The 11,097-nt window shown below is 39.6% G+C and overlaps 2 protein-coding genes across 2 annotated transcripts; both read left to right on the top strand.

Annotated features, from left to right (window-relative positions):
• Nucleotides 1-41: 41 nt before the first annotated feature.
• On the top strand, nt 42-4,991 carry nprl2 (NPR2 like, GATOR1 complex subunit). Its single transcript, XM_020101518.2, has 11 exons — nt 42-495; nt 1,113-1,204; nt 1,327-1,495; nt 1,599-1,707; nt 2,629-2,765; nt 2,930-3,027; nt 3,369-3,405; nt 4,043-4,136; nt 4,215-4,332; nt 4,437-4,579; nt 4,681-4,991. The coding sequence occupies exons 1-11, from the start codon at nt 424-426 to the stop codon at nt 4,746-4,748; spliced, it is 1,137 nt and encodes a 378-aa protein (XP_019957077.2). The 5' UTR covers nt 42-423; the 3' UTR covers nt 4,749-4,991.
• A 736-nt stretch (nt 4,992-5,727) lies between these two features.
• Nucleotides 5,728-10,533, top strand: zmynd10 (zinc finger, MYND-type containing 10). Its single transcript, XM_020101544.2, has 12 exons — nt 5,728-5,946; nt 6,309-6,417; nt 7,071-7,187; nt 7,278-7,331; nt 7,456-7,602; nt 7,697-7,785; nt 8,347-8,441; nt 8,534-8,706; nt 9,032-9,157; nt 9,236-9,357; nt 9,460-9,585; nt 10,088-10,533. The coding sequence occupies exons 1-12, from the start codon at nt 5,861-5,863 to the stop codon at nt 10,185-10,187; spliced, it is 1,344 nt and encodes a 447-aa protein (XP_019957103.2). The 5' UTR covers nt 5,728-5,860; the 3' UTR covers nt 10,188-10,533.
• Nucleotides 10,534-11,097: the final 564 nt, after the last annotated feature.

The raw sequence follows: 11,097 nt of genomic DNA on the forward strand, positions 1-11,097 counted from the left end.
CACACATACGTAAAGTGATTTGAAAAAGATGTTATTGTGCTGGTTGACTTCTGTCCTTCACGGCTTCCGTTGTTTGCGCTGGTGTTTTCCGGGGCTCCCTGAACGCATCGCCGCTGCTGTTTGGTAGCTGTGTGTGAACGTGACGCGTTCAAAGACTGGATTAAAAAACTCTCTCCAGCTCTTTGACTCGAGTCTGCAGATCTTTGAGTGAGTGAGCGACCAACAGCACACGTGTCAGCGCAGAGTTCAGTCTGTGGAGGCTGTGGACGCGTTTCACTGGACACCGGCAGCTCCGGAAGCTAGCAGCTAGCAGCTAGCCATGGCTGCTGAATAACAACAGAAGGAGACAGACAGGAGACAGACAGGAGACAGACAGTGGACAGTATCATCTACATGTGAGGGGCTGACAGGTCTGTGACAGGCATGAGCTCTAGAATAGAGTGTATGTTCTTCAGTGAGTTTCACCCCACTCTGGGACCAAAGATCACATATCAGGTAAGTGTGTAAATATTAGGTGTCCTCACCATACTTACTAATATTTAAGCATCGTGTCGAGAGATATATTGGACTGTTGTATTATTGCTAAAAATGATATTGCAATAAATACTGATATTGTTTTATCACCCAGACCCAATTATAAATAAGTGTAAAAAGAAATGAAAATTTGAATATTTTCCTTATTACAAATCATTGTTTCCACTATAGTGATTATACTTAATGTGAAACAGTTGTGATGTTCATCAGAAGCTTCAAGCACAAGGATGCTCAAGCAGAATAGTTTTTTTCACCACATATGTTAAAGTCAGGTCATGCAGATCAATTTTACAACAAAGGTATCCTGATTTCAGAGCTGCATCTTATTAGTCAGTCAATTGATAGAACAGTAAACATTGACAAATCAATTAATTGAAAACAGATTAAACAATTATAAAGTAATTATTAGCTGCAGCCCTTAGAGTAAATTAAAATGGAATCATTAATGCTATTAGTGGTAAGCATGTATTTAATCCGTCTACATGTTGTAGTATTGACCTCGGAACAGTAAATGATCTTCTCAGTCGGTCTTACGTCTTATGTTGTGATGCAGCGTCTCCTGTGTTCTCACCTGACAGGTTCCAGAGGAATACATTTCCAGGGAGCTCTTTGACACAGTTCAGGTTTATATCATCACCAAGCCAGAACTGCAGAACAAATTAATAACAGTGTAAGTAATGTTACAGTCCACCTCTGCCTCCTCTTTATAATTGATTGTGTTTTCACATCTAAGTGAATGTTGCTCTTTTTTCATTATCGATCTATCCTCCATGCTCTTTACATGTATTCTAGCACCGCCATGGGAAAGAAGTTAATCGGATGTCCTGTGTGTATCGAGCATAAGAAGTACAGCAGAAACGCCCTCCTGTTTAACCTCGGCCTCGTCTGTGATGCCCAAACCAACACGTGTGCCCTGGAGCCGATAGTGAAGAAGCTGTCTGGATACCTCACGACTCTGGAGGTAGCGATGCAGCTTCACACCTTTCCCTGTCACATTTGTCTGCTTTAATATTTCTGTTATTCTCAGAAGTTAATGTTAATCTTTTTGCTTTCCCGTGTTGCAGCTGGAGAGTGGCTTCATTTCCAAAGAGGAGAGCAAGCAGAAACTTTTACCCATCATGTCGACCTTGATGGAAGAGCTCAATGCCACAGGAGCCTGTACCTTACCCATCGGTATTATCACAGTTTTTACAGTGCACAAGTTGTATTGGTGGCAACAACAGTCTGAACTCACGTGAATGCTTAGGGTGATTAAAAGCACGTTATGTGTGCTTGCCACATAAAACAGCCATGATATTGTGATATAAGTTTAAAAGTCTAATGAGTCGGTGTTTGTAGAAAACGTCTTGTTCATTTTTTTGCAACACATTGTCAAAATATTGGGGCAGCAGCACTGAACATTTCCCTGAAAAGGTGACGTGACAATATATTAAGTGACAATATTTGCTAAAGAGACAAATAAAGAAAGAACCATAATGTAAACAAAACACATTCAAACTGGTAAATCACAAAAACATGCAGTTTATAGTTTAATAAGATGTACAAACACAGTATTTACACTATGTTATGTATTTATCTTCCCAGAGTATACTATATTATACTATACTATATACTAGAAAGATCATTGAAGGACCACATACTCAGCTGACGTCATCTGACCTGCTACAGTTTCACAATTAACTGAAAATATCTTTACAATTTTTCCTAGTGCATTTATTTTTTGTGGCCATCACCAGAATTTAAACATTGATCATTAAAGCATTGGTTCATTCAGCTTCTCTTTGCCCCACTCTCCTGCTCACACATTGACACATTTTATAGTTAGATGGACTAAATACAACATCAGTTGGTGTTTGCAAACAAAAGTGACAAACGTGTGCATTTGCATATAAAACGGGAAAGTGAGATCCTCACACAAGTGATCACTGGTGACATGTGGAGACACTTTCTAATGCCAGGTGTGAATTGATAAACTTGTAGAGCCGTCCACTTGTGATCAGATCACATTTGATGGTGTTAAGATTTATAGATTATGGTTTATGATTGAAAAAGGTGGCAACAAAAATTATTACAATCAAGTTGTCTCTGTTTCAGACAAGTCAAATACCATCCACCTAAAACTAATCCAGCTGCGGAAGGACCCCCCGATTGTCCAGGAGTACGATGTCCCAGTTTTTACCAACTGTAAAGAGCAGTTTATCAAATCTCAGTGGGATCTCACCACTCAACAGGTAGTGCTCCTGATATAAAGTCATATTTAAATAAGTACAGTTGGTACAATAATAGGCACAATATTGACTTGATATCTGTAATAATGAAGATAGTAATGAATATCAATCCGGTCATGGAGTTCAGTAGAAGCCAGTAACATTGTACAATGTGATGTCAACTGCAGATCCTGCCTTACATCGATGGATTCAGACACATCCAGAAGATTTCAGCTGAAGCAGATGTGGAGCTGAATCTTGTTCGTATCGCGGTGCAGAATCTCATGTGAGTTTATTTCCCTGCACAAAGGTCAACGCACACCAGAGGCGTTTGATGTGTGTCAAAACACCCTAATCCATTATGTTCAATGTAAAGTAGGATAATCCAGCAAATCAGTGGTGTCACTGTGAACGTCATTGTGGGTTGATCCCTGTCAACACTATAGAATGAGCCACTGTGTGGTTTTCAGTGCTGATGTGAGGGAAATCATTTTAGAAAGGATCACTCGTATCACATTATCCTGCTTCAGATCATTCAGTACGTCACGGTGCAGCTGGTGTATGTTGTACCACAGTGTGATGAAACCTATTTATCCAAAAGAAACCAAGTCTCCTTTTCCTTCACAGGTATTACGGTGTCGTGACTCTGGTGTCGATATACCAGGTACAAAACTAAACTCACACAGTGACACACACTGGACTGTGTCCAAAGAGTGATGGTACTTCTGATGGAATAATGAACCTCTTTTAGAACAAAATACATCTGAGAATTCTAGGATAAAAGTTTTTTTATTGGTTGAAAACCAAAAGTCTTAATTGTTAAATCTATATCTACCGATCAGTGGACTTATAACAGCAGTCTGTTCACCTAATTAGAAATAATGCATATTAATATCTTGAACTACTAAGAATTGTTTATCCAAGTATCATGACTTATCTCCTTCCATTATCTATCTTATTTTCTTTATTCTGTTTTTTTGTGTTATCTTGCTTCTCTTTGAGCTATTTCTTTTTATTTTTTTTACTATTGTCATTCTAACCTCAAGTTGCCTTCATGTGTTCCTGTTTGCTGCTTTTCTTTGTTACTGTTTTCTACTCTACTGGATTCCTACATTTGTCTCTCAGTCAGGAAAAGTAACCATCTGTTGAAGTTTATAAGGAATTTATTCAAAAAGGATTTTTCACAAATGTTTCATTTGTGTTCTCAAAATGTCATATTTTGTCCTGATTGTGTCTCTTTCCTGTAACTGACGGTTTGTTTTATTTGTTAAATGTAACGTGTGCCTCTTTATTTCCACCAGTACTCTAATGTGTACTGCACCACCCCCAAAGTCCAGAGCCTCATAGACGACAAGTCCATTCAGGAGGAGTGCCTCAACTACGTCACCAAGCAGGGTAACGAGTGTGTTTGCTGAACTTAAGTGTGTTTTTAATTTATTTTGTAATATTTATAGAATATTTTAAATCATTCAGGTCAAAAGCGAGCCAGTCTGAGAGACGTGTTCCAGCTGTATTGTGGTCTGAGTCCAGGCACCACAGTTCGAGACCTTTGTTCTCGCTACTCGCAGCAGCTTCAAAGGGTTGATGAGAGGTCAGTGTTCAGCTTTACAGTTCCTGAAAATACTGTATGGATCATAAAAGATTAAGTCAGAGTGACATTTATCTACAGGTGTGTCTTGTCATGTTGCCTTTTAGGAGGCTGATTCAGTTCGGACTGATGAAGTCTCTCATTCGTCGGCTGCAGAAATATCCGGTGAAGGTGATCCGGGACGAGAGGAGCCGGCCGCCTCGACTCTTCACCGGTTCTCATAGTTTTGATGAGATCTGTTGCAAAACAGGCAGGTTTTAAATCTCCCTCTGATTGCTAAGGAAATCCTTTTATGACGTAATATTTGCTCACAGTCAGTCTAATAACTCGACTGGTGTCATGATTTTACAGGGATCAGTTACAAGGAGCTGGACGAACGTTTGGAAAATGACCCCAACATTGTGGTGTGCTGGAAGTGATGTGAAATGAACTGACAAAAAAAAACCAGCTCGCTGGTGCATTCAACCATCTGACTTAAAGATACAGAGGTGCCTCAACCAAAGATGCCTTCAGTGAGATGAAGAGTTTTCCTGGAATAACTGAGAAAAGTGAAAGTGAAGTATTATTTTGTAAATTCATCATCTAGGTAAAAGAGAAAGGTGGTATTTATTAATATTGTAGAAAGAATAATATGTGACTAATAAAAGAAAATCTAAAGAAAATCTGGGATTGTTTTAAGTCACTGTATTCAGCCCAGTTTATCTGGTTATATATGGCCCTGTCCAAATATCTTACATCTATATTTGCATCAGGGAGGTGTCTCTGATTGGTCCTTAACTTACAGCATGACAGTTATCTTGGACGTTTGGCCAAAGATACAAAAATGAGCCGTCTTCAATGGTTCTTCAGAGAGGAACGTAGAGTCCTGTAACATGATCTGATCAGAGCCTTGATCTCAACACTGTGGAGGTGATCACATGAGTAGAAAGAAGACACTGAGCCGAAATCCATAGAAGATCAACATACATGGAACAAGATACCTGACAAGTACTGTGAAGAACACAACTTTTACTACTGTAATATATTTAACATTCTTCTAATACCACTTTTACTCAAATTGTACCTGTTATATACATACAAAGAATATACACATATATAAGATATAAGCAGCTTTATGACAAAATATAATAAAAATATAATCGAAAGAACTGCAAATTAAAGTTCTTCAATAAAATATAAGCAAAGGTCAAGGTAACGAGGGTGCAAAGGGCATACAATGTTCGCAGAGTAAACAGACTAATAAATAATATAATAAATGCAGTGGTATGCTAAATACCCCCCCCGCCCCCAGTCAAAGATATGAGTAACTCCTCGACACTTGATTCTCAGGCTGTTTTACTTGAAGCTGCACCGCCCCCCTCTGGCAGTAAACGGCATGTCCGCTCCGAGTGCGCTGGGTTTACCGTCGCCATGACAACCCCAGGAGACGCTCACGCCAGAGTTCAGAAACAACCGGACGGAAGCGACGGAGAAGAGAATCTGAGTGTTTGTTAACCTTTCATTTGAGTTTTCAGTCTTCTGTCTCGCCGACATGGAGCCTGTGATTGTTCCTGTCGAAGCTGAAGGGTTCGTTCAGAGTCTGGAAACTTTCTCCATCAGGGACCTGGGCTCTACGAGGTGACTCCATGCTAACCCTGCTAACTAGCTAGCTATAGTTAAGGTTACTTTGCTAGATCAGCATAAGTAAACACTGTTAGCCTGTGTGAAGTAAGGTAAGCAAAGCTAACAGATATTTAGCTAAATGAAAACATGTCAGGAAACAGTCCATTACTTTTCTTTTTCTGTCCATCCAACAGTTCAGCAGTTATTCTGTTTACAATGATTTGAAACTGAAATCCTTAAATCCTCTCACTACAGAATCTGCTTCGTGTCTTTTGAGCATTTTTAATTAGAAACAATAAGAAATGATTACACACTTTTTCTGTGTGCGATTAGAATACATTCAGATTATTATTTTAATTTACCTTGTGTGTTGACAGGTGGTTCAGACAGCATGAGTACATCGAGAAACTTAACATACAAGCGATACTGAATGCCTCTGCCATGCACGATGAGTTCATCAAGGAGCTGCTGGTGTCGTATGGAAAGGTAACTGTCCTCTCTATCCATCCATCCACTTATCCTTTGTAGGGTTGCAGGGGGACTTGATCCAATCCCAGCTAACATTGGACAAGAGTTAGGGTAACTAACTAACCTGCCAGACAGAGACAACAACCATTAACTTTGAAATTCACAGCTATGGTCAATTTAGAGGCTCCAGTTAACATAACCCCCCACATGTCTTGTGAGAGACTGTGGTCTTGAGTCTGTGGGAGGAAGCTGGAGAAAAAACACAGACACAAGGAGATCATGCAAACTCCACACAGAAAGCCCCCTGGCCATACAAATACACATTCAAAACAAGATGCTGTGTGTTGACAGTGCTAACCACTGGACCAACGTACACACGTGATCTTTTATTGTCGTCAGCATAAAAGGTTCAGTGTGTAGAATTTAGTGACATCTAGTGGTGAAGTTCCATGTTGCAGCTGAATACCTGAAGGAGAACCTGTAGCAGCCTTCAGTTGTCATAAAAACTCAAAAGGTTTAGTTTGTCCAGTTTGGACTACTGTAAAAAACATGGTCGCCTCTGGAGAGAGGACCTTCTCCTGATGCAAATATGAAGTATTTCATTGTGAGGGCCCATTCTAGGTTAAAGAAAACAACAACATTTTCCGTTTTCTTTTCCTCCCCCTTTGTAGATCCCCCTCCTGATCCGTGAGATGATTCTCGTGGAAATGTGGAAGCAGAAAGTGTTCCCTATCTTATGTCAGCTGCAGGACGTCATTCCTAAGAGCACATTTCATCTTTACATGGTGGTGAGTCAAAAATGATTACAGGTGGAGAATTATGATCAGCACGTAGCTCTCACAACTGATTTCATCTGTTCTTTCATGTCACCTTCTTAGATCCACCATGAAGCCACAATTATAAACCTCCTGGAAACTATCATGTTTCACAAGGTCAGTTGGTGCACTAATGCAAAGCTTGTGAGGGATATGAATCTGTTGCAAATTATCCCAGCAATGCAGTGACGACTCATTCTCTCTGTAAAAATGTTACTTGTGGCTTGTGTGTGCTGTGTAGGATTCATGTGAGGCAGCGGATGACTATATGGTTGACTTGGTGGATTATTGCCACCGCAAACTCACCCTGCTGGCCAGTAAGGCAACCAGGGAGAACACTGCAGCTCAATACAAGCTGACAGATAAAACAGATGTACCCACTATGGAGGTAAAGGACGGTTCTCTTTATCTTCAAAACATATTAGATGAGACATTTCTTTCGCTTCAATTGATGGATGAGGTTTCTTTTTTTCTTGTTGAAGGAGTTGCAGATTCAAAGCGCTGCCCTGGAGTTTGAGATCTCGCTGAAGGCTGTTTCTGTGCTGCGCTACGTCACAGATCACACCAACAGGTATGATCATGTCTGAGTCGTCAATAAGGTTAAGGGATTAGATGTTTACTGATCCCTTAACTTATTTTATAGATTCTGCAATTTAACAGTCATTACCTTCGCCAAGGAGGTTAGGTTTCCTCCCCTCTGTCAGTTGATTTGTTTGTATTTTCAGCATTTTCACGAAATCCTAAGGGATTCATTCATGGATCTTAATGAGAGATAAAATCTGTTATATCTAGAGGACTGATATCTATGAGTGTGTGCAATTTGGCATTTAAAGGTACTGTTGGGCCTTGGCGGAGTTAAAATTGGGAGGAACATTTTTTCCAAAAAGAATTGCCTCTCTCAATTTGAGTTTAGATCTTTAAAATTCTTATTTTGTTTGAAAAAACTGTGTAAAACCCAAAGGTATTTATTTAACAATGACATAAATAAAAAATTAAGCATATTTGAGAATCTTGAACCAGAGAATATTCAGCACTTTGCTAGAAACATGACGAAAGTAGGAAATCAGTTACCACAAATCTGTCAGTGTGCTACTTGATTAACTGACCAATCCTTTTTTGTTTTGTTTTACAGTATCAGTGCTATCAATCGCATGCTGTGCACCCATAACATGCCTTGTGTACTCGTTCAGCTGATTGACTGCTGCCCTTGGAGTCGCTTCAGAGAAGGTACACAGCACCTCTTACACGCCAGATATGTCTTTATGTTTTTACATCTCCTAAAGATTTGTGGGTGTTTTTGCCTCTGTCTGCCGCTCTAGGTGAGCTGGAGAAGTACATAAACTGCAAGTGGCAGAAGATTTCTGCGGACGACCATTTAAAGATGACAAAACTTGACGGCCAGGTCTGGATTTCCCTTCTCAATCTGCTGCTGAAGGAAGATTGCCAAAGAAAATATGACTTCAACAGTTTCAACAAGAATCAGCTGCTGAAGGTAAAGTTTGAATGAAACGATGAAATTCATTCTTTCCTACTGTCTATTATTTGTAAACAGAACCTGAGGAAGTGTTTGTGCCAGATCATTTTCCTGTAACATCGTATCTGATCTCCTCACAGATTCAGTTTCCAAATGTTGTTTTGACTAAGAAGTTTCCTCCCATTATATGTTTCTCATCCTCTTCCTGTCTCAGTACTTATATAAAACAGAAGGCCTTGTGCCTCCTGTAATCACATTTTTTCTTATGATGGAGTTGTCCCAAGGTTTTTTTTGTTGCGCTTGTTGCTATATTGTTTGTGAGCTTATCATTCTTGTGCCACAGCTCCGCGGTTTCTTGACAGAGGTGCTGGTTGATCAGCTGCCAAACTTGGTGGAGCTGCAGCGTTTCCTGGCTCATCTCGCAGTCACAGATCCTGGCCCTCCAAAAAAAGAGCTTGTTTTGGAGCAGGTAGACTCTCAGCCACACATATCCTGTGTGTCAAACTATGTCCCTGTGAATTTACTTTCAATGTTGCTGTTTGTGTAGATCCCAGAAATGTGGAACCACATTGCGAGGGAGAACTCAGGGAAGTGGAAGGCAATAGCAAAGTATCAAGTGAAAGAGACATTCAACCCGTCTGAAAATGACCTGAGAGTACATGCACAGAGGTAATACTGAAAACACGAGATCTAACTCAGCACTGAGATCAGAGAAATGACTCAGTTCATATTGCATTGGAATTGTATAATAGTGTGTTTTTTTTCATCCAGGTTGGCCCAGACGTACAACTTGGATGTGATGGAGAGTTTACTCCCTGAGAAGCCAAAGTGTGGATGCTGTGGGAAAGAGGCAGCAAAGAGATGCTCTCACTGTCAGGGAGAATGGTACTGTAACAGGTACGTCCTGTATCCATGTGAGTCCAGCAGTTATACTGGACTGGACATTGAAAATGTTTTTTTGTGTTTGCATCAGACATCACACAAGAATAACTCTCAGAGGATCATGTCAGCCAAGGCCCAACTGTCCCCTTACATTCCATCAAGACTCATGAAATCAAACACAAGCATCAGTTCCATAAATATGCCTGATTTTATTCATCTAGATCTCAGGAAATTGTTGAAAACCTCCAAAAAATCTTACAGCATTACAGTCAGTAAAAAACCTGGATCCTGGATACACACAAAGCTTTGATTGGTTATTCTCAGAACTGTACCACATTCTTCCACCAAGTTTCATGATAATCCATCCTGTAGTTTTTCTGTAATGAAAACATTATATGATCCACTCTCACCAGAAATATTATCTGTACTCAATATCCTAAATAGATATTTTAGCTTTTGTTTTATCATATTCTAAATGTTTTCCCTCAGGTATAACTGAATTGTTTGTGTTTTGCAGAGAATGTCAGGTGAAGCACTGGTCTAAACACAAGAAAGCGTGTCAGCTCATGGCCGAGGCCACAGAGAAGATCCAGAGGGATCTGAACATCAGCAGCTGAAAGAAAAACTATTGGAAGCTAATTTATAGACCGATGGAGAGTGCAAGATGTTATTCTGTAAACCAAAATGTGAAGAAAATAGATCTGCATGTGGGAAATGCAGATACATTATAAATAAGGAAACTTCTTTCTTTGTACTTTCTACTCTTTGCTTTTTGTTTTGAACACTGTAAGGTTTTTTCCATCAGAAACTAAAAGGGAACTTAATCTGCATGTAGAAGTATTGAGATCAGATACACAGAAGTTTCCTGCCCACATTAAACAGTCAAAAATATCCACTCTGTGATAAAGTTGAAAGGATATTTGTTACTGCACTGAATAAAGATCACCCCCCCTCCCCATAAGACATTTGTTTTGATCCACAAAATCCAGATCATCATTCAGATCCACACCAAATGTCACCCGTTCATAGATACTCTACACATGCTTAAGTTCTTCATAAGTATCTCTACATTATTTCTCACAAAGAAAGAAAATAAATGAAAATGACCACCTGACCAATGCGAACGTGGCTCTGGAGAAGGTATTGACGGACATTAAGGCTGAAAACATGGTGTAAATGATCAAATTTTAATGTCGGGGCTTACGGACACCACAGGAGCAGTATGGAGGCATTTTCTGTTTTTCTTTCTGTTTTTATACATTTGAAAAAGTGGTCACCATCTCCTTCAATTGTATTGGATTTGGCTGCAATGCTGTTTACCCCTGAAACTCTTTCACTCACCCCTCCATCGACATAATGGAGAGTAGATAATGACTGAATTGTCTTTTTCTGGGTGAACTAAAAATGCATTTTTAAAAGAGAGCAGACAAAAAAATACAACATCATTTAAAAGTAATGGCAAAAGACAATGAATAAAAGAAACATCAGGAATAGTAATGCATGTCTTTGAGGGTGTGGAGACCTGAG

The sequence above is a fragment of the Paralichthys olivaceus genome, chromosome 2 (genome assembly GCF_024713975.1).
Source record: "Paralichthys olivaceus isolate ysfri-2021 chromosome 2, ASM2471397v2, whole genome shotgun sequence".
In the NCBI taxonomy this organism is placed as follows: Eukaryota; Metazoa; Chordata; class Actinopteri; order Pleuronectiformes; family Paralichthyidae; genus Paralichthys; species Paralichthys olivaceus.

Coding starts and splice junctions, on each gene's coding strand:
- nprl2 (XM_020101518.2), top strand. CDS start 424: ATGAGCTCTAGAATAGAGTGTATGTTCTTCAGTGAGTTTCACCCCACT. Junction 1,496..1,598: donor GATACCTCACGACTCTGGAG/GTAGCGATGCAG, acceptor CCCGTGTTGCAG/CTGGAGAGTGGCTTCATTTC. Junction 4,137..4,214: donor CAACTACGTCACCAAGCAGG/GTAACGAGTGTG, acceptor TAAATCATTCAG/GTCAAAAGCGAGCCAGTCTG.
- zmynd10 (XM_020101544.2), top strand. CDS start 5,861: ATGGAGCCTGTGATTGTTCCTGTCGAAGCTGAAGGGTTCGTTCAGAGT. Junction 6,418..7,070: donor TGCTGGTGTCGTATGGAAAG/GTAACTGTCCTC, acceptor CCCCCTTTGTAG/ATCCCCCTCCTGATCCGTGA. Junction 7,332..7,455: donor AAACTATCATGTTTCACAAG/GTCAGTTGGTGC, acceptor TGTGCTGTGTAG/GATTCATGTGAGGCAGCGGA.